The sequence below is a fragment of the Magallana gigas genome, chromosome 5 (assembly GCF_963853765.1).
Source record: "Magallana gigas chromosome 5, xbMagGiga1.1, whole genome shotgun sequence".
NCBI classification, from domain to species: domain Eukaryota; kingdom Metazoa; phylum Mollusca; class Bivalvia; order Ostreida; family Ostreidae; genus Magallana; species Magallana gigas.
Window position 1 is genome coordinate 47,108,964 of NC_088857.1, and position 22,888 is coordinate 47,131,851.

Genomic DNA, 22,888 nt, shown 5'->3' on the forward strand with positions numbered 1-22,888 from the left:
ATGTTGAATGTTGACATGCAGATTGAGTCTGAAAGAGGTTTTAAAATTCACAGTGTCTATTCTTGAACGTATCTTCAATTCTTCATAGTTTTATAGGGGTGGAGGAAATACCTGGCTATAAGAGATGTTTATTCCAATTTATACCTGTGGATACCCTGACCCATATATTTTAAAGACCATGATGAAGATTATTTTTAGGTTTGCAACAATAAAAGAATTTTAATATCAGGCTCTGTAGCTGGCAAAGATTGTGTGATATTTATCTTCAAATGTAGATAATAGTTTAATATGCCCTAAGTTGCTTATTTGGGAGTTTAAAATTCCAATACTTGAAATATATATATTTCAATTTACACAATAAGTTTGAATACATGAATTAATCTAAACTATGTAGGGATATTAATCACTTATAGAACTTTAAATTTGAGTCTTCTGTTTTGGGATATAGAAATCAGGGGTTAATTTCCATAATTACTTGGCTTGGTCAATCAAGTTGAAAGTAGATTATGGTCTGCAAAGACCATTCTTTTTTGTTTGGATTGACTTTCTACTTATGACAGACTGTACCTAATCCTCAATAGAACCATTTTTGTATGGGATTAATTTGCAGATTTTGATGTCACGGATTTGCAAATTGCTATCAAGATTTTTAAACGTTAATTTGGTACATAATGGAGATTGTCCAGAAAGAAGTTGGCAGAGATGTTCATTGATGGTAATACGGGATGGTACTCAAGTACCCGGTATTTATTTATGAGGCTTATTGCTAGGTGGCTAATTGTGGAGATTGGAATTTTTATGAGAATTGCCAATTTCTGCAGACTGCCAGGAGACACAGTGTGAAATGTTGACGATAAGGAAATATAGAGACAGAAAACTGAAGTCAAACTGATGATGGCAATTATTATCAATGAATATAGGTTATATTGCAGTTTATTCTTGCAATTTTTACAAATTGACTAAAAATTATGTTATTAGTACCCAGTAATTTTTTACACCATTATAAACCTGTATAAGCCAATATAGTGTGTTAGGAGGGGATGTTCTTATAAAACTCAAAGAAAATGTGAGCACAATCTTTCAATTAATTTCTCAAGACAGATATCTTGGTTTTTGTTGTAAAAAGCTTTTGAATCAGATTATATCTGAAAGAGATGTAATTGTCCAGGTTAAAGTCTTGATTATGATGATTTACTTGTCAATACCGATTGTATATTGTATTGATAATTAGTTAATTAAGGAATAATTCTTTGTGAACATTTTAACGGGGCTTTTTCTCTTAATGACAGTGCTCTAATGTTTTATGTTACTGCTATATATAAATTTTTATATATATATTTTTTTTCTTTCTTCAGTTCTGTAGATCCGTATAACCACAGGTAAGTTTCTAGTGTGGCACCAACAAGTGCTGCACATCTTTTCTTTCTTGGTTAAAATTTACATAATAGATGTAATATATTAGGTATGTAATCCTTCAAGATATGAGAATGCTTCTTGTATAGAAATCTTTTTGCTGTGCATATACACATTTGTATCTGAAAGTGCATGAACATGTATCAAATATACATCACAAAATTATTGATATGCATGCTTTGTAACCTAATTTGACATGAGTTGGTTTGTGTTTTCTGCATGTCAGTAATGGGAAATTTTATACCGTGTTAACCATAGGGAAATGGACTTTAACAGTCCAAGGCGTTCAATTTATGATGGCTCTGTGTTCGGAATATCCGACATGCCAACCGCAAGGTAAGCTTGGTGACTGGTGAAGGATAACTTCTCAGGTCAAGGTCATTCAGAGACTTTATGCTTGTAGCTTGTGAAATATGAAAACTTGCTAATCAGCTCTTTGGGATTCTATCTAGCTGAAATTCTATGGCCGGGTTGACACTTCTGAATATCAATACACTGTGATCTTAATTTTCTTTCTTTAGAATCATTTACATGCCATTGCATTACTAATTTAAAGGATCTAAGCATTTAAAACATTTATTCAAGTTCAATGATGTTATTGACTTGGAGATTACTGGTTTACTGTATTTGAATTTGCATATGGAAAAAGAATGTAACAGATTTTGTTGTTTATGATATATTATACTATATACACTTGACTGATTTTTCACAATGAATAGAATAATGAACTTTGACACCTTCTACTTTTAGTAATTGTATAGCTCCTATATCCTTATTTTTAGGCAAGAATATGGAATATCTGTTTTCTTTATTCAGTGAAACAGCCTTAAAATCTTTAAAATATGTATATTGACCTGGTTTTTTCCCGCGAGTGAAACATGTATAAGAAAAATGAAAATTTTGCAGTGATTGTGGTGAAATATGAGTGGACTACACCCAAAGTAATTCAAGGGAAAAATCTGATATTCAGGATTACTATTTACATATAATTCTTGAGTATTATATTTCTTGACATTTTTTTTAAAGCCTAGCTCTCACCGAATGCAATAAGTTTTGCTCCATTTCTGTTTGACAATTTGAGTTTTTTCAATGTAATTATTAGGGTCAATAATGTTAAACACATTCCTTTCACAACTTTATCGCTAAAATGACATCTGTGCACGGTATTTGGATGGGAGGCCATTTTCTGAACAACTCTATACCTGTTGCACTAAATCTTTACATTCTCAATTTTTTTGATAAATGTGATAATTTCCTCTTCTGTTACTATTGATATGCAAATTTCAAAAATATAAATATAATTAAAACTTAGTCAGGTTATAAGAAAAAAAAAACAACAGAAAGAGGAATGCAATTCTTGTTGTTTAGAATTGAGGTAGAAAAAAAAAAACCAAAGTCAGTGACAAAGATGTATATTTTTGGTTTTTCTGGGTGTTTTTTTAGGAGGGGGGTAAGGGGTGGGATGGGGGTGAGGTGAGTTGATAAATTTACTTATAATTATGAAATGTCTTGATATTCCATTTAATGATCATGCACAGTATATGTTGGGGAAAAATGTGAAAACACTACCAAATATAAATATATACATACGTGTAATAAAACTGAAGAACGTTATATGCATTTTATTGATATTTTACAGAGATGACTCGTATGAAAGAAATGACTATGGGAGATCGCAGAGGAATGGATTTGGTCACGATTTAGGTAAACAATATATTTCATGGTCAGTTTAACTGCTTTTTCTGTCCTTTTGTTTCTATAGCCAGTAAAGCTTGCATACATTTAGGAGGCTTTCACTTTATGTCCGTACCAATGAGTTAGGTTTCCTATGTCATTTCCTATACTGTGTACAAGGTTATTTTTGCCCCATGTAATTTTTGCCCTTCTACACTTGCAAACAGTTTAGCCGTTTTTGAATTCATCCAGACAAAGTTGTGTTTAAGGAGAGATCATTGGAGACATTGGGATTTACCCAGTCATAAATTGGATTGCTGACAACAGAGGCAAAAGGGGTGAAAATAAAACGTGGGGCAAATATTTCCCTATTTACAACAGTTTTGATATGATGCTGCAGATTTTATAATAACCAGTATATCAGGTAGTACATAGGATCGTTGAAATCGTACAAAATTACAGAACATCGGTGATTTTATTCCAGTTTAAGAAAACTTTTTCTTCTGCACACGAATATACACATTAAGTTTTCTAAAAATTAGAGCAAATTATAATACACATTCCTTAGTGGCAACAAAGATTTATTGGGGGAGAGGGTATCCGATCATTATAGCATTGAACAGAATGGATTGTTCTAGACTTCTGGGTAAGGAGCAGATATCAGAGAAAGAGGTAAAGGTTAGATAGCATTCAGAATAGGAATTTAGATAAGAACTGTCTTATTCTTTAGTTTAATTTGCATATTGCTCAAAAGAACAGAGGAAAGCAAGGAGAGTGCCATGATTCTCATGAATAAGATACAAAATCCACTTTGATAATAGAGTTAGATATTTCAGGAAAGAGGTCAATAAATTATCCTGATCACTTGCAGGGCATTAGTACTACATTAGGTAGGACAGAGGATGTAAAAGTTCAGAAAATATAATGACATTCAAGCAAAAATTGTTAGACTTACAGAATCAGAAATTTAAGAATATTGACACCTATATTTGAGTCACCAAACCTTTTGCTATTAAGTAAATACTTACATGATGATGAGATAGTAATCAAACAAACTTAAGCAATATCTACAGTATTAATACAATTACAAACCATTGGAATAGAAAAGTTTGCAATTAAGTTTTTATTAAAGAGCAAGTTCGCAATTAAGTTTATATAAGTGATGAGCAGACATATTGGGCTGCAGAGTAAAAGGGATATCAATAGGTCCACTGTACTGTGGTTAAGGGATAAGATATATATCCAGGTATGAATGGATAGTATAAATACCCCAAGACTTGCCTACACCAGCGTCAGAAAGACCTTTCTCCATGGGCATGGTAGTGAGAAATGAGGTAAAAGTTCAGTTAGTTAATGGATTTATTTTAGTAATAAGTAGTGTCCTTCTACTGTTGCCCTTATACCAGCAGACTGGGAGAGACTTAATTGATTTCTATTAATATTGTGTCTGTTCCACAGGACATTGGCCACAAGGCCAAGCTAGGGCACCTGCAGGCTTTTGAGATTGTAGAAAAATGATAGGTTTAATATATGTGTAAATTAAGTAAATATTTCTGAAGCTTTCGATGAGTATTGGTTCAAATTTTGTGTCAGAGTAGCGAGTTTTGTGACATAGAATAGCCCCAAAGGTGAGAGAAGGTTTATTGTAATCTTGCAATACCAAACAAGCTGTTTTATAAATGTGTTAAGTAGAGCCCCTGGCAAGTCATTCCAACCTGTGTGTGCGTGTTGTCAAACAACCCTCTCTGACATTCTAATAATTCAGGGACGGCAAAAATTAGATTAATATTTTAAATGAAACAGGATGCAAATGTATGAATAATAAATTATCATGTAGATATTATCATAATGATGTAAAACATTTGCCAAGATTAAAATTGAGGTGCCTACTGTTTTGTTTTAAACAACCGCCAGTATTTTTGTTTTCCTCTTGTATTCGTTCCGTGTGAAATGGCAAATATTTTTATTTGTTTGATTGAAAACATTAATTCATTCAAATGCAGGTTGATATCTCCCTGGGTAAACACTAGATACAGCACTTATATGTTTGTAAACGGACAAGGTTTAAATATTTGGGTCCATGGACATGGTCCACTGACTTATTATCCACAGTTGACTGAGTTCACAAGCCGATTATACTTCCAGCCATTTCGTAATATTGACGTAGCTTTAAATATTTCAAACATTATATGAAGGCTTTCATAGGTCATAGGTGTGTCCAACTACTCCTGCTATTGAAAGAACTCATTCTGTTTTGGTGGTGAATAAAGGAGATGAGTAACAGACAAAAAATACATCCCGCCCCTCGACATGCCACTAGCTAATGTCTACTGACTGGCTTTCATTAATCCGCCCACTATAGTAATACATACTCATGATCATGCACAATTTGATTGAAAAACTCAAAAAGTAAATTTTAATCTCTCTGAGTAACTTATGGTATAGAATTAGACATTGGATATATATGATGTACATGCGTCATATATAAAATCTATTGGTCTTGCTGGTTTAATTGGTTTTGATAGGCCATGTTCTTTTGATTTACAGAAACTGTCCACAAGCAAAAAAAGTACATAATCTCAAATGCATGACAAAACAATGAGAGTGCACTCCTATGAAATTTCAATCATTTTTGGTGACTAGGTTTTTCTATTTTGAGGAGCAATTAAGAATTGATTGGTTACATGTCTGTCTTTTTATGGTCACACAAGTCATCATTGTGCAAGATCAACTTTATCAAAATCAAACATACACTTTAAACAAGTACGCAAATTGGTCTTATTTTGTACCTTAATTCCTGTTCATCATTCCATTTATTGGTGATAGATGAGGATAATTGGGCACCTCTGATTTTTTCATTCAATCCTATATACTTGCTGTCTGTTGTACATTTTATTGTGGAAAATCTTCCATCAAACCTTGAGAAATGCTCAATAATAAATTTTTATTGCAAGCGCAGATCCACATTCAATGGAAGGATAGTAAAACTTTTTAAAGATGCTCAAGTCCACGTTTTCTGTTTTCATTGCATAAATTGTTACTTATTCATGGGAATTTTAAAACCATATACATGCACCTTTATTTCTATTTTGGCAACATACAAACTGAAATAAAGATAAGTGTTTATTACAGTTTGATGTATTCCAGTACTCGGCTGCTTTATCTGTTTATTGTTGTGAAGTACCCTTTTCTTATCACCGTAATTTGATCAACCTGTCAATGACTTTTTGTAGATCGTACAAGCTTTGATGGCCGCTATGATATGAGAGATGATGATCGGAATATACAGTTTGAATTGGACCATCTCGCAACCTTCAGCTCCAGATCAGGTTTCAAATCTAAACATACATCTTTATATAAAATGCAATTCATTGCAAAAACATTGGCGCTTTTTTATTTGTATATTGCACCAATTCTGCTATTTAGAGTTTACTTTTAAAATACATTAGTTTATTGTAAAAGAAGAATAGATCAAATCATTCTCGTCGTCTATAGTAAATATTTGTGCATCATATTATTTTTTAAAAAGATAATTTGGTCCTATTTGTTGGCAACTACTTTCATTGTACCTAGAATGTAATGTTTCCTTCTCTCTCTTTCAGGGACAATGTCCCCGGAGGATGGTTTGCGGAAGCTGCGGCAGATGGAGAGCACCACGGGAATCTGGACCATGCGGTGCACCATGTTTGTGGACAGGGCGTCCAGTAATCTCGTCATAGTAGACAGAAGCAATGGGGTACGTTGATTAAGACGCGATACATATCTTTAGATGTCATTGTTGTTTTGAACAATTTCCTTAATATATCTTTGTTCGTGCATGGGTTTATTTTGAAGAGTGTTAAAAGCTATTTCATCATACATGTATTGGTAATAGACAGGAAACAGGTTATTCTATTAACATGACGTTGATTTGCTAATTATATTTATGAAAGAATGTGCTCTCTGAGTGCACACAAAATATTTTATTAGCTGTCCAAGTACATGTTAAATAGCGTGTATTGATAATTTAAAAACTGAATCAGACAGGCTGATTCACAGAGTGGAAGATGTAAGCTTTTTTTGTTTTATGCAGGATGAACTGGAGAGATTTTCGCTGGACCTTGTTTATGAACCTACAGCCATATTCAAGGATGACAAGAGAGAAATCTACACAAACTTGATCCTGTTCACAGTACTGGACGACCCTCGCAAGAGGAGTGGTCCATCTGACATGCACATCTTCCAGAGCATAGCAAACCCTGTAAGTATTCTAAAGAATGGAGAAGAATCAAAAAGCACTGGACTGACAGAAACAAAGCATCAAGACCTAATATATGCATGGAATCAAGTTAGCTAATTCTCAATATAAGGGATTTATCTGGGTGAATTACTTTAAAATTTTTTAACTGTGAATACTCTCTGTTGATTTTGTAGAGTATGTTTAATTTGAGTATATTTTCATTGTTGCTTTCCGTAGCAAAGAGATTAGTTATTAAACATCTCTAAAATCACCGGTGTTGAAAATATTACCTATCATATAGTCTGCCCTTGATGTATGTGTGTCATAATGGATGTGTAGGCTGGGGACCTGTAGAGAGATAAATCAAGTTCTATGTGGTGTGGGAGAATGAACCAGTATCAGAGAGCTATGTAGATATTAATGAATGAAAAAAGCCCCAGAATTAAGAATGTTTTGGTGAGCGTGATTTACAAATTAACATAGATAATGTGTTAATCACATGCTTAATATGTCTTGAATATGTTAATCACATGCTCATATCTTATTCTTATGGCCGTTTGACTTGTGCCAGTAAGTCTAATTTTCATTGATGCCATTTCATTACAGTTAACTAACCAAGCAACAAAGGCAAGTTTAAAAGGGCTTTTGAAACAAAGTTTTATTTATATCAATATACCGGTAATTTATTTAGAATTTTAAAAAAATAACTTTTATAAAAGAGATAATATTCAGCCTAAAGAAATAACATGAATTATATCACAGTTATCATGAAAAACACAAACAACAAATTGTTTATACCCATCAGCTTTTTTTTACCTCTTCTGCGTCTTTCAAAACCAGTTTACTTTGTTTCTCTGCTTAAGGTTAATTTGCGTATACATTGTTTCATAATTGATGTTTAAGGAAATAAAGTACAGTAATTGAAGAATTTTATTTTTGAGAGGAAAGGTGCTAAATTCCACACATACATTGCATGCTGCATATTATAAAAGCTAAGAAAACATATTGTAAAAAGCTAAGAAAATAACTAATAAGCTAGTCATTATAAATGCATGTTATTTAGCTAGTATCTGAAATCTTCAAAATGATTTAATTTGCGAAGCATTGTTAACTCTTATAAAACTGCATCTCATCTTTGAGGACTCCAAAACAGTAAGCTTGCTAAGTGATGTCCAATGTCTCTTTCAGTAGAGTGCATCCCATCTTAAGGAGCATAAACTGGATCCTCTATCTCAGCTTATGGGTCTCCCAATGCTTTTTTCTCTTGTACCCATGTTCTTAATTACAGAATTGCTTTTTGTGCATGACAGTTGATTTTTTAATTCCACATCTCTATCCATGATTTAGGCACAGGATATTGTGGATGAAATTCAGGCAGCAAAGGAAGGGCGGGGCAGAGCTACTTCAGGGTAAGTAAGCAAGTAATACGCTCACAAGAGTGGAGAGGGTCAGGGAAACCATAATGAAGGTTAATCAGATTCTCGTTTGAGAGTGGAAAGAAGTGGAGAAATTATCATTTGCAAATTTATGTTATTTTTCCAATAAACATGTATCTTTAGAAAAAAACTGAGAGTGCCTTCCTAAAATCTAACAAAAAAGATTACCATTCTCTTTCTAATTGTAAAGTTTCTGAACTGCTCTCCTTCAGAGAGGAGGGTATATTGTTTTACCCTTGTGTGTCTTTTTGTCTGTCAGTTACAAAAATTTGTCGCATTTTTCTCAGCAACTTTTCAATGTAGGTGCTTAAAATTTTAAAACGCTCTTTGTTTAGGCATGCCATATGGTGAGATTTATTTTTGTACCAATCGAACATCAACTTCCGGTTAAATGTCGAGCGGGGTTATTACTATTGAGCGTTGGCTCACAAATATCTTGTTCAAAATACACTGTATTAGCTAGCTTATAAAAAAATGTGTATATAGAAACCTTTTATTTAATGAGATATAATTAACAGGTATTTTGGCATTTAATCTGTTGTTCATGGTTCTAATTTTTCATCATTTGTGATTTACAGACAGAGGATACCTCCTCCACCCTCAGGCCCTGCACCTCAGCCCCCAAGGTTTGGAGATATGGGTAAGAATTTAAAGACAAATATCTTCTACTTTCACAGAGCCCTTAGCTAATTAGTCTTCAGTAGTCTTCTATCTTTGTCATTCTTGATGAGGAAAGTTAATTTTTATAATGACATCACTGACCAGGAGGATTAAGAGAACAATTTTCTCAAGTGCAGTTCAAATTCAAGATGACATCACTGACCAGATCAAACAAGATGATTATGAGGACAATATTCTCATACATAGTTCAATGGTGACATAATTTACAGAGTACAAAATTTTGTTGAAGATCATCATTTCTTTTTTGATAAGGGGACATCATTCATGTACTTGCTTGTATGATCAAAATACTTCTAGGTGTGAACATTATATCACCTGATATAACTGACAGCAATCAAAATATAGAAACTCAGGTCAGAAATCTGGACATTCATGATGCAGGTAAAATCAGAGTTACTTCCCTTTGCACCTGCATCTAGGGGGTAAATCATGGAATGAAACTAACCAATACAGACCAAGTCATCCTCATATTTTTTTTCTAATGTAGTTCAATAATTTTGAAATGCATGTTTCTGAGAGGATTCCATAGATTTTTGACTGCTGAATCATTTGAGGATATAGGTTTTTGTAGAGTTCACACTAGAAATTGACAAAGAATTCAGAGTTATAAAGCATGTTCTAGATTTTGCATGGTCTTGTTTATGAGAATAAACATCTATTCATGATTGACAACTTCTAGCAAATGATCAAGGTATGTTCAATTGTATAGATTATTACTCTGTGTATACCTATGGGACCTTAGTCCAGGGGTTTTCATTTGGTGACATTATGATCAATGACTAGTTTAGGAATTAAATTCCATTTAATGTTCAAGTAACTTTTAAAAAAATGATCACAGGGGGTTTTGACACTAAAAACTTCAAATAAAAAATTACTCAGCCCATTGAATGTGGTGTTTTTTTCTGCTGTTTAATGACTGTAGCCGGTCAATGGTCCTGGCATCCCTCCGTCACACGGCGACAGTTCTCGGCCAGTTCTAGTGATTTTAATCAGGAATTTATCAAATCCAGCCAAAACTACCAAAGTAAGTCAAGAGGCGTACACATTGTAAGTCTGCCTGCCATGTCTCATGTCTGTCAGGATATTCTAACCAAAAGAGACGAGGGTTTCCAAATGTATCATTATACATGTATGGAAGGAAAGGGGTTCTGAATGTTCTCTGTATTTCATATACACATTACATGTATCATATAGTCAAACATATACCACAAAGTTTAGTAATTTTATGGACACGGTTAATTTGATATTTATGATATTCAATTGGTGTTTGGGGTTCAGTTTTAATGTGTAGAATCCTTTGGTTATGGTTTATGGTCATTTAAACTGTTACTTTCTCTGTTGTTTTTTTCAGTGGAATTAATGGAATTAATGAGAAGTCTACTTTTGAAATCTGATTTTTATTATATTCGAATTTTCTTTCTCAAACATGGCCATTTGAGTTGAGAAAATTCTGTTGTCTCCAAATTTACTGGTATTCTCTTTATCCTATCAGCTCTGAACACACCGCTTGACAATTCTGATTCAAGTTTGTTTGACGTGGGTAAGAAAGGCTTCTTCATTGTGAGGGATGATATTCAAACTCTTTCAATTGGTATTAGAAAAGTATGCATGCACTTAGAAACAAAATAACAACAAAATTACTATTCCCTGAAATATTACAAAATAGAACCTACTGTTTATTTATTTCTTGGATTTTCTATATCAAGGTCACCGTACAAAATGACAAACAACATGTTAAAGCATGCCCACGACTCTGATTGGATAAATTGGTGCATGCGTAGATGTAGTGATCTATGTAATAATATTGTGCAGTACTTAGTCTGTCCATACCTGTATAAGTTTATCAATAAAAATTGATGTTATATGAGATTATCAAGTTTAAGGAAAATTGAGTGTCTGGTTTTAAGGCTAATGTGCATGTTTTAGGTAGACAACTTTGAGTGACTCTAGCTATGTAAACTGTATGTAAGGCACATTTGAGCTATTTGCCATGATGTATGAAAGGGGTTTGTATGTAATGTATTAATGTATCATTTAATTTCCCAGTTAATTTGTTAATTTCAATGTGTCAATTAAGCTATGATATCATATCGAGACATGTTAAAATGTTCACAGATATTTCATTTCAGCATTTATTACAAGTTATCGTCTTGACAACTTCTTACAGATGTACAAAGTTTACAGCTATTTCAGACTTTAAAATGGCAGATGCTTGAACCGAGTGTGGAACTTTTGTTATTTCTAGAATCTTACTTGAAAGAGAGTGCAGGTCTGGGTCGCAGTGATTTCTTCACACAGCAGGGCCCTAGAGAACGGGATAATCAGGCCAATAGTATCGTAGATGATGACATTAGTGAGTTTTTCTCTCCCTAGCAGCATGCCATGGCAAATCGCCCTGCCTCACTCTCACCAGCATCGGCAGAGCTAATTTCTTGTGCATGTGTCCTGCGCTTAGATTTTAATAGAATTGATTGCACATTTAATTTTTCAAAATGATTACAGCATGTCATAGAAGGGGTTAAAAATGATTGATACCTTTATTATGGAAATAAATCTTTTATAAATGTATGACAAGAGATTCATTTTAAAAGAATGAAGTATATCAAAGGTTTGAATCGGTAGCTATACAGATCTAAGAATATGAATGGTGTTTGGGGAAAAGGGAAAGTATCAGCATCTCATGATTTAGATGATAGCAGAAAGGGAAAATAGCTTCTATACTAATGCAGAGCTACTAATACAGCTTTAACAGGTAGTTACCTGAGTTTGACTTGTTGCTGTTTGAAAGTCAAGCAAGGTGGCATAGGATTTCCTTGAGAATGAAAGTATGCTTTAAATTTAGCGAATAATATGCATTTAGGTAATTCAAAAGAGACTGCTATTTGATAGTCTTTCAATGAAGATAATTTTTATCAGTACATAGATTGATTCTTACATTTTTTTTAAATATGCACGATTATTTGATATAAGAATTTTAGAGGTTTCAATAAATGCTTCTCTTATCCTTTCATTTGCTTTATCCATAATAATATTACACTATTTTTTTCAAATAAAGCTGCAGTAATGCTCATGTAATGAATTTTGAGAACTAATGAAATTGCAAGTTTGTATTTCTTGACCATCTTTTTTTTTTTTAAGTTTTTTTCTTTGTTAAGAAATTTTATTATCTTGATTAAGTCACATTTTTTAACAATGAGTTGAAATAAAATAGAATTTGAAGAGACGTAGAAATTAGGAGGTAACCTTAGAGAGAACATGGCTCAGTGGTCATGAACCATGGATGAATTTAGTAACTGATACAGTATCCTGGTTCAAACCCTGCATCCTCCATTATTGTGGTGATAAACTTGTTTGACCCGTCTACCCATCTCTGTACCTGGGTATATATGCACTGACTTGGGGTTGGGCTTTTTTAAGGGGAGGGGGGGGGGTCATAATATGTACTGATCTCATCATGGAGAATTGTCCAACGTTTTGCTGCTCAACCACATGCATTAAATAAAAAACTAAACGTCGGTTTTTGAAAACAATGATAGTGCATTTTTATAAGAATATTTATGCTGTAGTATATTTTAGATAAGATTTCTTTTTTATTAACTACAAGGATAAAGTAGAGACAAACCCTGCCTGCAGTAATTATTTGTGAGGTATTGGAGTGTTAAGATAGTATGGTCATGAATTTATAAACTGGAGATAAGTCAACTTATTGCCTTGGTAATGTGTGACTTGATCAGATATCAGTAATGGGCAGGAAATCAAGACCAGTGCAGGCCCCGGGCAAGGTTGTCTTTGTCACCGAAATATTTACCAGGGTAGGTTGGTTTGCTGGTCATCGGCTGAAGTCGAGGAAAAGTATCAGTTGGAAATCCACTATTACTGGATGTACTGCTATACCTTGAATATTTTGGCCAGGAAGTAAATGCAAGAGGATTAATCTGGAAGAATGTTGCACACGTGGTTATAATAAAACATACCCATGGACACATGACAGAGAAATTAATAATTTGTGTGTTTTAGGAAAAATTACCTGCTATGTGTTGGCAATAGGTGGCATTTATTCCAGTGGTTTGTTTGGGGTATACTTTCAGACTACAGACAGAGCCGAGTGGGAGGTCTGGGGGGACTGGGACAAACCAACAGGGCCTCGTACATGCCCACAGAAATGGACAGCCCCCAGAACGAAATTCTAGAGAGGGATGTGGTAAGTTGGTTTCACAAAAGTTGAGAAAGTATTTTAAAAGTTTGCACCTTTTTAAACACATTTCAATGATAGCTATTTAGGCCAGACAGCAAAAATAGCAACTGAAGAGTTAAGAGTCATGTATATTTTAGCTTTTTTTCTTAACAACTTTGCTCAAAAGTGAGAGAAATCTGATTGTTTGAAAGAAAAGATTCAGATAATACAAATTGATATACATGATATGTAGGAATATTAAACAAACATTTCTTCCTTTTTCAATTTTAATATTGCGTTAGTGTTTCCTTATACAAATGATATAAATTTATAGCTGTAAATAACATTGTACAATTAATTTCTTGAAAAATTGAGTATAAGAGCTGAATTGATAAATTTCTGTCTAAAAATACTTATTGAACTTTTTTTATTACCATTTTTTCTAGCAACTGCTAAATGCTTGTTTTGATGACATAGAAAAGTTTGTGTCAAGACTTCAGCAGGCGGCAGAAGCATATAAAGAGTTAGAAAGGCGACGGAAGGACAGGAGCAACAAAAAGTCCAAAAATGGTCGACCCACTGGAGGTATAATAAAATATATAGGGATTCATAACGTAAAATTTCATAAATCAGGGAGAAAGTTGTGTGAAATCATAGGGATGAATGCAGTTGTAGGTAGTGATGATAAATATCTAAAATAAAAGCACTAAATAAAGAAATGATATATTTTCCTACAGATGGGATGCTGAATATGAGAGCAAAGCCCCCACCTGCTGATGATTTCATTGACATTTTTGAAAAGTTCAAATTCGCATTTAACCTATTGGCAAAGCTGAAGGCACACATTCATGATCCTAATGCACCAGAGCTTGTTCACTTCTTGTTCACCCCACTGAGCTTGATATATGAGGCTAGCCGTGACCCAGTGCATGGGGGTCGGGACCTTGCTGAGGGTGCCACAAGGCCAGGCATTACCCAGGATGCTAAGCAATTGTTACTGAACTGTTTAACATCCAAAGAACTTGAACTGTGGCAGTCACTGGGAAAGTCATGGATAAATAGCAGGTACATATGTACTTTCCACTGGGATATCTTATTCATTTACCTTCTTGTTTTGACTTACTCAGGGTAAAAGTCATGAAGGTAAATTTGTTTGTTTATCAAATCTCCAGTTTTTTGTGCTTGAAGTACAAAAACAATATTAAAATTTTGGTAGGAACCTATACTTGGTCTGCCACATGATCATAATCTGTCAGGCCCAAAGGACTTAGATTTTATCATGTACCAACCAGTTTCATGTCTAAAGGAATTATTTAATTTCTTACAAAATGGACTACCACTATATGAATCATGAAACTAAGTTAAACTAATGTTTATTTACATACCATAAATATGAGATAGAATAAACAAACTATTGGCTAATGATCATTTTACTTTTTCATTGGAATCAGATAAAAGGAATATTTGCATTTGTAAATATTCTGGAAATAAATATTTTCTTCTCGTTATATTATACTACATTATAACCAAATTAGTTGATTGAACTGTTTGTATATAAGATACGAGAATTAATTCAGACCTGTAATGGAAAACAGAATCTCATTTAAACTGTGCATGATGTTTACAGAGACAACTATGGAGACACATACATGCCGCGGTTCTACAATGGGTGGGCCCCTGCGATGTCGGCCCCTGCGATGTCGGCCCCAGTAGAAAGGTTAGACAGGACTCGTATTGAGGATGCTCTGATGAACCATGAGAGACAGATTCGGGACCGCAACTATGAGGAGAGAGCAAGGAGAGAGGTAAGGAGCAAAACCATTGGAAAGATGTATTTTTGATAAACCATTCAATGACTGAATATATTTGAACAAATCAAACTATTTAGGCCTTAAAAAGATGTATTTTTGATGGAACAATCAAAGAATCTGAATTTATATGAATGAAACCATTATTCAGAAAATTTTTGAAAGAAAAGTCAAAGAACATCAGCATTTTATATATTATTATACAAGTCATTTCTACTTATTAAAACAACATTTAATGAATTACTGTAGATTCCTTATTTTATGTGTGTACTTCATTCAATAATTCACCTGTTTTCCATCAAATTCCGAGAACATTAAATAGCGAATGCCTATATATGTCCAAAAAATAAATGCGAGATTTTAAAATTCGCAAGATTCACTTCTCACGATTTGAAGTAGATATGAATTCCTTGCGTGTAAATAGGAATCTACAGTAAATAATATTTAGTGTGTAAATATCCGACAATATTTTTATAATTGCCAGGGAGGAGATATGGTGATGCCTTTCCCGTCAGCTCGAGATGACGACAGGAACTACGGTGGGAGATCAACTCGTTACGACCAGTTCAGTAGACCCCCAGAGGAAAATAACTACGCAAGGTCGACCAAGCGTCCCTCCACTCCCCCTCCACAGGGAGTTCCCTATACTAACCCTAGTGTAGCACGGTATCAGGAGCATGTTGAACAGCACATTAATAGGTCTGTTGCACAGACTCTCTCTCATGTCAGCAAACATTCAGTGAATTTCTTTATCATAATCGAAAAAGGCATCAGTAATGAGAACAGTTTGGTGGACAAAGTAGTCTCTTTTGAATGTTATGAATTTTACTGTATGATGTCTTGAACCTAATTGGAATCGATTTCTTTTTGAAATGGGAAAAAATTGCCTTTTATCTGAATGTTTGAGGATTGTTGTGCAATAATTACGTACTCTGTACAATGTCTTACCTGTGATATGTTTTACTGTTTACCTGTAGTGAACGAGACGACATTTACAAGTAATTTACTTTAAAGTGTTTTGTAAGACAATTTTGCATGATGCTAAAAGGTGAAAGGTTAAGTACATCCTCGTCTGAAAACCTCCCAAAACTAACTCGTAACTTGTCAAAAAATGTACCGCTGTCACTAACAGGAATGGCCAATTTTGGTCCATTACAAGGACTTGCATCCATCTGTTCACTACCTTTGTTTCTTCTTAACCCTGTCCTGTGATATCACACTTCAGTTCTTTAATAATAGCAAACTCTGTCAAAGTCTCACTATTTTTAATTCTATTGCTAAAGAACCAAATGAATATTGTAACTATACATTGATTACAATGTTATAGTGCCGGCTTTGTTCTATTGTCAGCTCTGCTAGTTACAGAATATGTCAGTTTTTAAAAATGTTTTACTGGTAACTAAAGGTAAATAACGATGAAATTCAATTTCCCAAGTACATCAAGTTTTGCAAATACTACATTTTTGAAGGATTTTTGTGGGAAAACATGTAATAGAAGTGATTGACTTTGATAAAGAGTTCTGATTTACAATAATGTGTGTGTGTTTATTTGAATTGTTCAGGAACAGGGAAGTTCATGAACCTAGGATGCCAGAGCCCAGAACTAAGCAGGACAAGATAATGGACTTTGTCCAAGAAACTCTGAGGGCTAATGGAAGGTAAGACCAATGATACCTGTACTATTAGTATAGATCTATATCCTATCAGTTTAAATGGAATGTGTTTCTTCCCGTGAAAAATACAGATTTTTTTGTGCATATCAACGTTATTAAAGGCTACTGGTTTATATATGTCATTGTTATATTCAGTAGTATATTCTCACTATATAACTCTATATAGACGAATAGTCAATAATTGTAATATCAGCTCGTCCGAAAAATATTGACCGGTCAATATTTTTTAGATATTGACCGGCTAGGAATAATATCTAGAGAACATTCCCTCTATTTCAAATAATCGCCTCTGATTTGTTGATTCGTAAACGGTGACGTAAATAATTCTTCGCGACTCCAAAACAAGGTGACGTCATAATAGACAGTCAGTCAAGGCCAGTAAACAAAGAACGCGCAATGCAACGGTTTGCTATCATAACGGATATAAGGATTTGCGAATTACTGTGAAGTAAAATCAGGTAGAACACCTGTCTGATAATTCTTACGGTCTGCGGAATATCACAAGTGACCGTTTGATGCTGAGGATATTTTGGAAATGAACTTTGCACAGAATTGAATTCGTGAATTCTTTGATGAGCTGAGAAAATTACGGCGATCTGTTTTCAATTAATTTCTTAAATTTTGGTTTGTTTCTTCATATAACAAAACAAATGTTGACTGTGTTTTCGGGCAACATTGATTATATTAGCCCCCTTGGGACGAAAATATTGCCCTCTGCTTCGCGTCGGGCAATATTTCGTCCCTCGGGGGCTAATATAATCAATGTTGCCCTCAACCCCAGTCAATATTTGTATACTGTCTGTTTCAGAGTGATGGAAGCAGTTCATGATCGCCAGGGAAGAAATGCCAAAGAAATCACTGTGCAGAAAGGGGAACTACTACAGGTCAGAACAAGTCAACATTAAATCAATAAGATACTGTAAATGTACAAGTGTACTGTACATCCTTGTAAAAAGTCAGCATATAGGGGGAAATTTGATCAAAGTTAGCAAGGTTTTGAAAAAAAATATACTTTCCTATTAATAGGGCAGAATTTTATTGGTATTTTTTTCATTTATAATGATATTGTTAACCACGATATCAACAGTAGAAAATTCTTTGCAGGTGTTAGATGATACCAGAAACTGGTGGAAACTGAAGAATCATGAGGGTCACATAGGGTATGCCCCCTACACAATACTTAAGGAGTACGAGGCCAATGGTATGGGAGATTTTGACAAGGTAAATACTCTCGGAACACTCTAAGTGACCTCTGTTGTATTCACACAGGTTAATCTAATCCCCAAAATTGTTCCAGTAGGCAATATTCCCAAAGAACAGCTTGTATTATAACTTAATTAGGTGTCTACTTCTGAAGTCTCTATATAAGCAGCAGAATTTTCTATTGGCACACCTAACAGACTAGATTCACTTCATTATTAAGCTAAAGCTAGTCAAGATTAGATACATGTATTCAGTTTTACTATATGAAGATATTGTTAAAGGGAGTAAAGAATTAGTCTTTTGCACTATTTCATAATGCATGCTTTGAATGATTACTTCAGTAAAGTAGGATAACAGAACATATTTCTTTTACATCTATAAGAGTAAATCTCAAAATGAATTTCGGATGACTATATCTGAATAGAGCATTCGTTCACTCGATGATTTTTTTGCCAGGGGTTGCGATCTAGTAGACAGCATTAAGGGCCGTGTTGGGAGAGTGTTATGAACAGTAAGAATACGTACTACATGTAGTCTATATCGTCACCCAGAGAGTCCATATGTATAACACGCGGCTGTCAGTACCCAGCTTGTCTGATTGACTTCATGTAGTCAGCGGTTGACAATCGCATTATTATTATTATTAACATCTCATTCACTAGATTTATGAGAGTTAGTCGCTTTATTAAAAAAGATTTTCATGTTGTATTCTGTTCTCACAACTGCTCCAATAGACTAACTCAATCACATACATGTAGGAAGTCATTGTTTTTGCACCAGGTTACTAATAGCCATAAATGTATGCTTTTTTGTAAAATTTGGTTTAAAGGTTAAGCATTAGGAGGAAGCTTACTCATGTAAGGAGGTGTAATGTTGGAACTTTGGGGAAGTCACAATAATTCAATGACATGTAACGTTTGCTTGTATATATGAAATCACAAGGTCGATACACAGGGGATTGACCTTCAGCATGAATGTTTAATGAAATCTTAGACCAATCAGTCCATACAGTGTAGTAATTTACCTTGATTTCTCTTACAGTCATAAACCACCTCTGGGTTTGTTTTTTTTTTGGTTTCACCTTTCTTTCAAATCAAAAATTGAAACTTTTTACATTTTAAATTCTTCTTTGACTACCAGAGACCTTGGGAACATTTGATGGTAAATATCACATAGATGTCCATATTTTGCCAGGGTTTTTTTTTGTGTGGACTGTAGTTTTCTATGATTAACAGTTTAGAGATTTGTTGACAATAGATTCTAGTAGTGTTGTTTCTAGGTGAGAAGTATATTTCCTAGCTTATTTTTTTTCAGTTATTTTTAATATTAGAAATGATTTAATTTGTTTTCTGGATTGACACAAAATAACAATGAACTGACATTTTGTTATCTCTCTTTTTCATAGGAAATAAAGTTAACTCTATTCCCTCTTTTAGAATAATTTATTATTACAACCTTTAATTTTATCTCCCTCTTTAACAAAATGTTTTTGTGAAAATGGGAAGACTGGTATTATATATAGCAAGAAGGGGAGTTGATTTCCAATTTTTTGTTTTTCCAGTATTTGCTACCTGTAACCCTTGAGGTTCCTCCTCATTGAAATAGGTCAAGGTGTGATCAAATTAGAACACTTAACTCATGATGTAGCCAGTCTGTTGTATATCAATGCTACGGAGGTCTTGGTTCAGAGCAAAGTACTCCCAAAAGTAGACCTATTTTATCTTCTAGTGTAGACAGTGTACACTACTAAGTATTTATGTATATTTATATATTAATTCGTAAGATGGGACGTAGAAAAAAAAAGCATGTCAACAAATGACATTCATGTATTTTTTTCCTTGAATGAATGTTATTTTGTCTATATTAAAACCTATAAAAAAAACTCTATGGTACTTTCTTATAGATGTGAAATTGGCATATCTTTTGTATTTATACAGAACTTCTTTTAATACTTTTCATATCATAGCTAAGTTTATATTTGATTAAGACAATAGTAATTATCTCATTTAATTCATCCAAATTTGGCTTGTGTGCCTGTTAAGTTAATCCCTGGATATTTGTATTACACAGTAATTTGAATGTATGTAGGAATCTCAATTAGCATAGAGATTTTCAAAACAAATTGCTTAAAACACATACACTTGAAATTTACTTTGTATTCATTCTGGTGTGGAGTTTAATGGCATGTTTTTTCGCTTTGTAAATGGGGTATGCAGTTTTATTACTTTTTAATATAAAAATGTACTGTGTTTTCTTCCAGACATTACTATTATTACTTTATTAAACTGTTTAATACTTTCTGAAATATTTTACGTACTGGTACAAATATATTAAAGTTTTGCCGATTTAACATTTTTGTGATTTAACAACCTATAAATTTCATATTTTGCAATTTTCTTTCCTTTGTTATTGTGATTATTTACAAATTACTTTTGCTCTTTGTAGACGAGGGGTAGAAGATCAAGCGGAGAATACAACAGCCACATTCAGACAAATGGGGCACCTGCCCCACCAGCCCCCCCACCCCCTCCCAACGGGGGCAGTCGTCGCCAAGGTGATTTCAGATACTTTTAATTCTTTGACCTCCTTTTTTTATCATTATCAAGGATATTTCATTTACCCTGCTTAAAAAGAAGCAATACTGTCGAGGATTTTTCAAATTTTTTCATGGCCAAAACCACATTCCATGTAATTGACAACTGCTGAAAAAAAGTTATTTTTAAATATTAAACTTTTTTGTGTCGTTAAGTGCTACGCTAGCTGGGAAATTTGTTTGTCAATGAAGAATAGTTATTAGCTGAATAATAGACTCAAGTTGTTTTAGTTGTTGATTTAAAGTGTATCTGTGATATAGAGTTTATGTTGCTTTTTTTCCAAGAATTTAGATTCCCTTGTGGCTATTGCTTTTGAATTATTTTCCACTGAATCAGACATTTCTTGTTATACGTAGGACAATTTCAACATCATAAAAATCTTTCACAATACCAATCAATCACATTTCCAATTCCATTGACATAATAGTATATTATATTGATTAGTTATTTGTATATGGCTTTATTTATCAAAAGCATTTATAGAAAAAAAGCGTGAATGCATAATCAAGTAGCACCTTACACATGATATTATTATATGTATGGATAGGTGTCGATTTAAATCAAAGTTCTCTGGGACAAGAAGTATGGTCTGTTAAGGGTCCAGAGCTTGCTCTCTTATGATTCATGTTGCCCCCTGCATCCCATACTCATTGATGTTAGAGCCAGAAGTCAAAGAGAAATATATATCACATTTATATGTATACATTTCATAGGTTTTATAAATAGATATATATATATATATATATATGTATATTAAGGTTGTATTAAGCATATTCTCATTTATAAATATCCATATATCATTTTATAATTTTTTGTTGTTGAATGAACTTATTACTTTTCATGTTATATATTTCTTTGATTATTCAGATCTTGATCTGAGGTGTGTTTGGGGAATTAGAATGAACTTTAAAAATTATGCACAAATTATTTGTTTTCTAAAACTTCTTACTATATATCATGATAATTTATAAGGTTTAACATTCTGTAATTTCATAGTGTAAGGGACTGGGTGTTGGTGATATGCAGTTCTTAATTTTGAATATAATGAGACAATATTCAAAATGTATGTTATCTGTTGGTTGTTTTTGTCGTTATGATTTTCTGTCGCCTGATTTCTTGTAATTAGTCTCACCATATGAGGTCATTGCATACAGAGATTTGCAACATTTTCCATTGCAACGAATATGTTAATACAGAACTGTACAAAAGAGAGGTACACAGGAGGGGGCAGGGATTTCCCAGAAGCTGTGCTAATATGTGGGGCCAGTTTGTGGGGCTTTATAGGTGGACATCCAGGGCTGTGTTTGTGTTGCTTTCTCATTGTGTGTGATTTTATTTCCACCATTAACTGTTGACTTGTATAATCTCACCACCCTTAGAAATCAGTGTTACTGGTAGAAATGGTTTAGTCTATGCACCATCTCTTTGAATCAAAGCACCAAACTGACTCTGATGTAGAGAAATTTACATCTGGAATATTTACCATCTGTATTTAATCCTACTAATGAGATGCACAGAATTGAGATCTATAATTAGTCTTTTGTTAAATAACAACTGCACAAGTTTAACATTGTTTGGACGAATGAAGTTTGCATGATTTCAAATAATATCATATATGAAATCTACCATGGAATTTTGGCTCATACTTGCATTCATTTACAGCAATATAATCACCATTGTCATGTAATAAACATATGTGTGACACTGCGCTTTACTAACAACTTACAAGCTGCTTGCATGGCTTTCTAGATTTTTCATGTTTCACTTTCCTCTTAACTTTCACTGCACACGTAATACCTGCATGTTTCTTAGTTTGAAAAGCACAGAAGGTAGTATTTAATTTAGAAATAACAGTTTTCCTGATGAATACCTTTTAGATTTAGAAAGTTTTTCAATTGCTTTTGGTGATGGTAAAGTGCACTTGTTTAACTAATCCATTGTTGTTTTTTTTCTTAAATTTGAATAACATTTAATTTTAAGAAGATAGTGTGTAATTATAGATTTCAATTAGAT

At 33.5% G+C, this 22,888-nt stretch overlaps 1 protein-coding gene across 28 annotated transcripts in view; it reads left to right on the forward strand.

The window, feature by feature from the left end:
* LOC105344858 (epidermal growth factor receptor kinase substrate 8) overlaps positions 1 to 22,888 on the forward strand; it is a 36,553-nt gene that overhangs the window by 7,002 nt on the left and 6,663 nt on the right. For 4 of the 28 annotated variants that reach the window (XM_066085917.1, XM_066085924.1, XM_066085918.1 and 1 more), the window contains 24 exons: positions 1,356 to 1,379; positions 1,672 to 1,749; positions 3,053 to 3,117; positions 6,321 to 6,416; positions 6,690 to 6,823; positions 7,160 to 7,327; positions 7,913 to 7,933; positions 8,654 to 8,715; positions 9,321 to 9,382; positions 9,721 to 9,804; positions 10,346 to 10,447; positions 10,916 to 10,963; positions 11,669 to 11,776; positions 13,512 to 13,624; positions 14,044 to 14,182; positions 14,335 to 14,662; positions 15,225 to 15,402; positions 15,890 to 16,104; positions 16,383 to 16,403; positions 16,968 to 17,063; positions 17,887 to 17,962; positions 18,183 to 18,299; positions 19,422 to 19,442; positions 20,727 to 20,835. In XM_066085917.1, coding sequence (XP_065941989.1) covers positions 1,356 to 1,379; positions 1,672 to 1,749; positions 3,053 to 3,117; positions 6,321 to 6,416; positions 6,690 to 6,823; positions 7,160 to 7,327; positions 7,913 to 7,933; positions 8,654 to 8,715; positions 9,321 to 9,382; positions 9,721 to 9,804; positions 10,346 to 10,447; positions 10,916 to 10,963; positions 11,669 to 11,776; positions 13,512 to 13,624; positions 14,044 to 14,182; positions 14,335 to 14,662; positions 15,225 to 15,402; positions 15,890 to 16,104; positions 16,383 to 16,403; positions 16,968 to 17,063; positions 17,887 to 17,962; positions 18,183 to 18,299; positions 19,422 to 19,442; positions 20,727 to 20,835 — 2,465 coding nt within the window. The remainder of the gene's footprint in view (positions 1 to 1,355; positions 1,380 to 1,671; positions 1,750 to 3,052; positions 3,118 to 6,320; positions 6,417 to 6,689; positions 6,824 to 7,159; positions 7,328 to 7,912; positions 7,934 to 8,653; positions 8,716 to 9,320; positions 9,383 to 9,720; positions 9,805 to 10,345; positions 10,448 to 10,915; positions 10,964 to 11,668; positions 11,777 to 13,511; positions 13,625 to 14,043; positions 14,183 to 14,334; positions 14,663 to 15,224; positions 15,403 to 15,889; positions 16,105 to 16,382; positions 16,404 to 16,967; positions 17,064 to 17,886; positions 17,963 to 18,182; positions 18,300 to 19,421; positions 19,443 to 20,726; positions 20,836 to 22,888) is intronic. The other 24 variants (XM_066085925.1, XM_066085926.1, XM_066085929.1 and 21 more) reach the window with 22 other exon arrangements.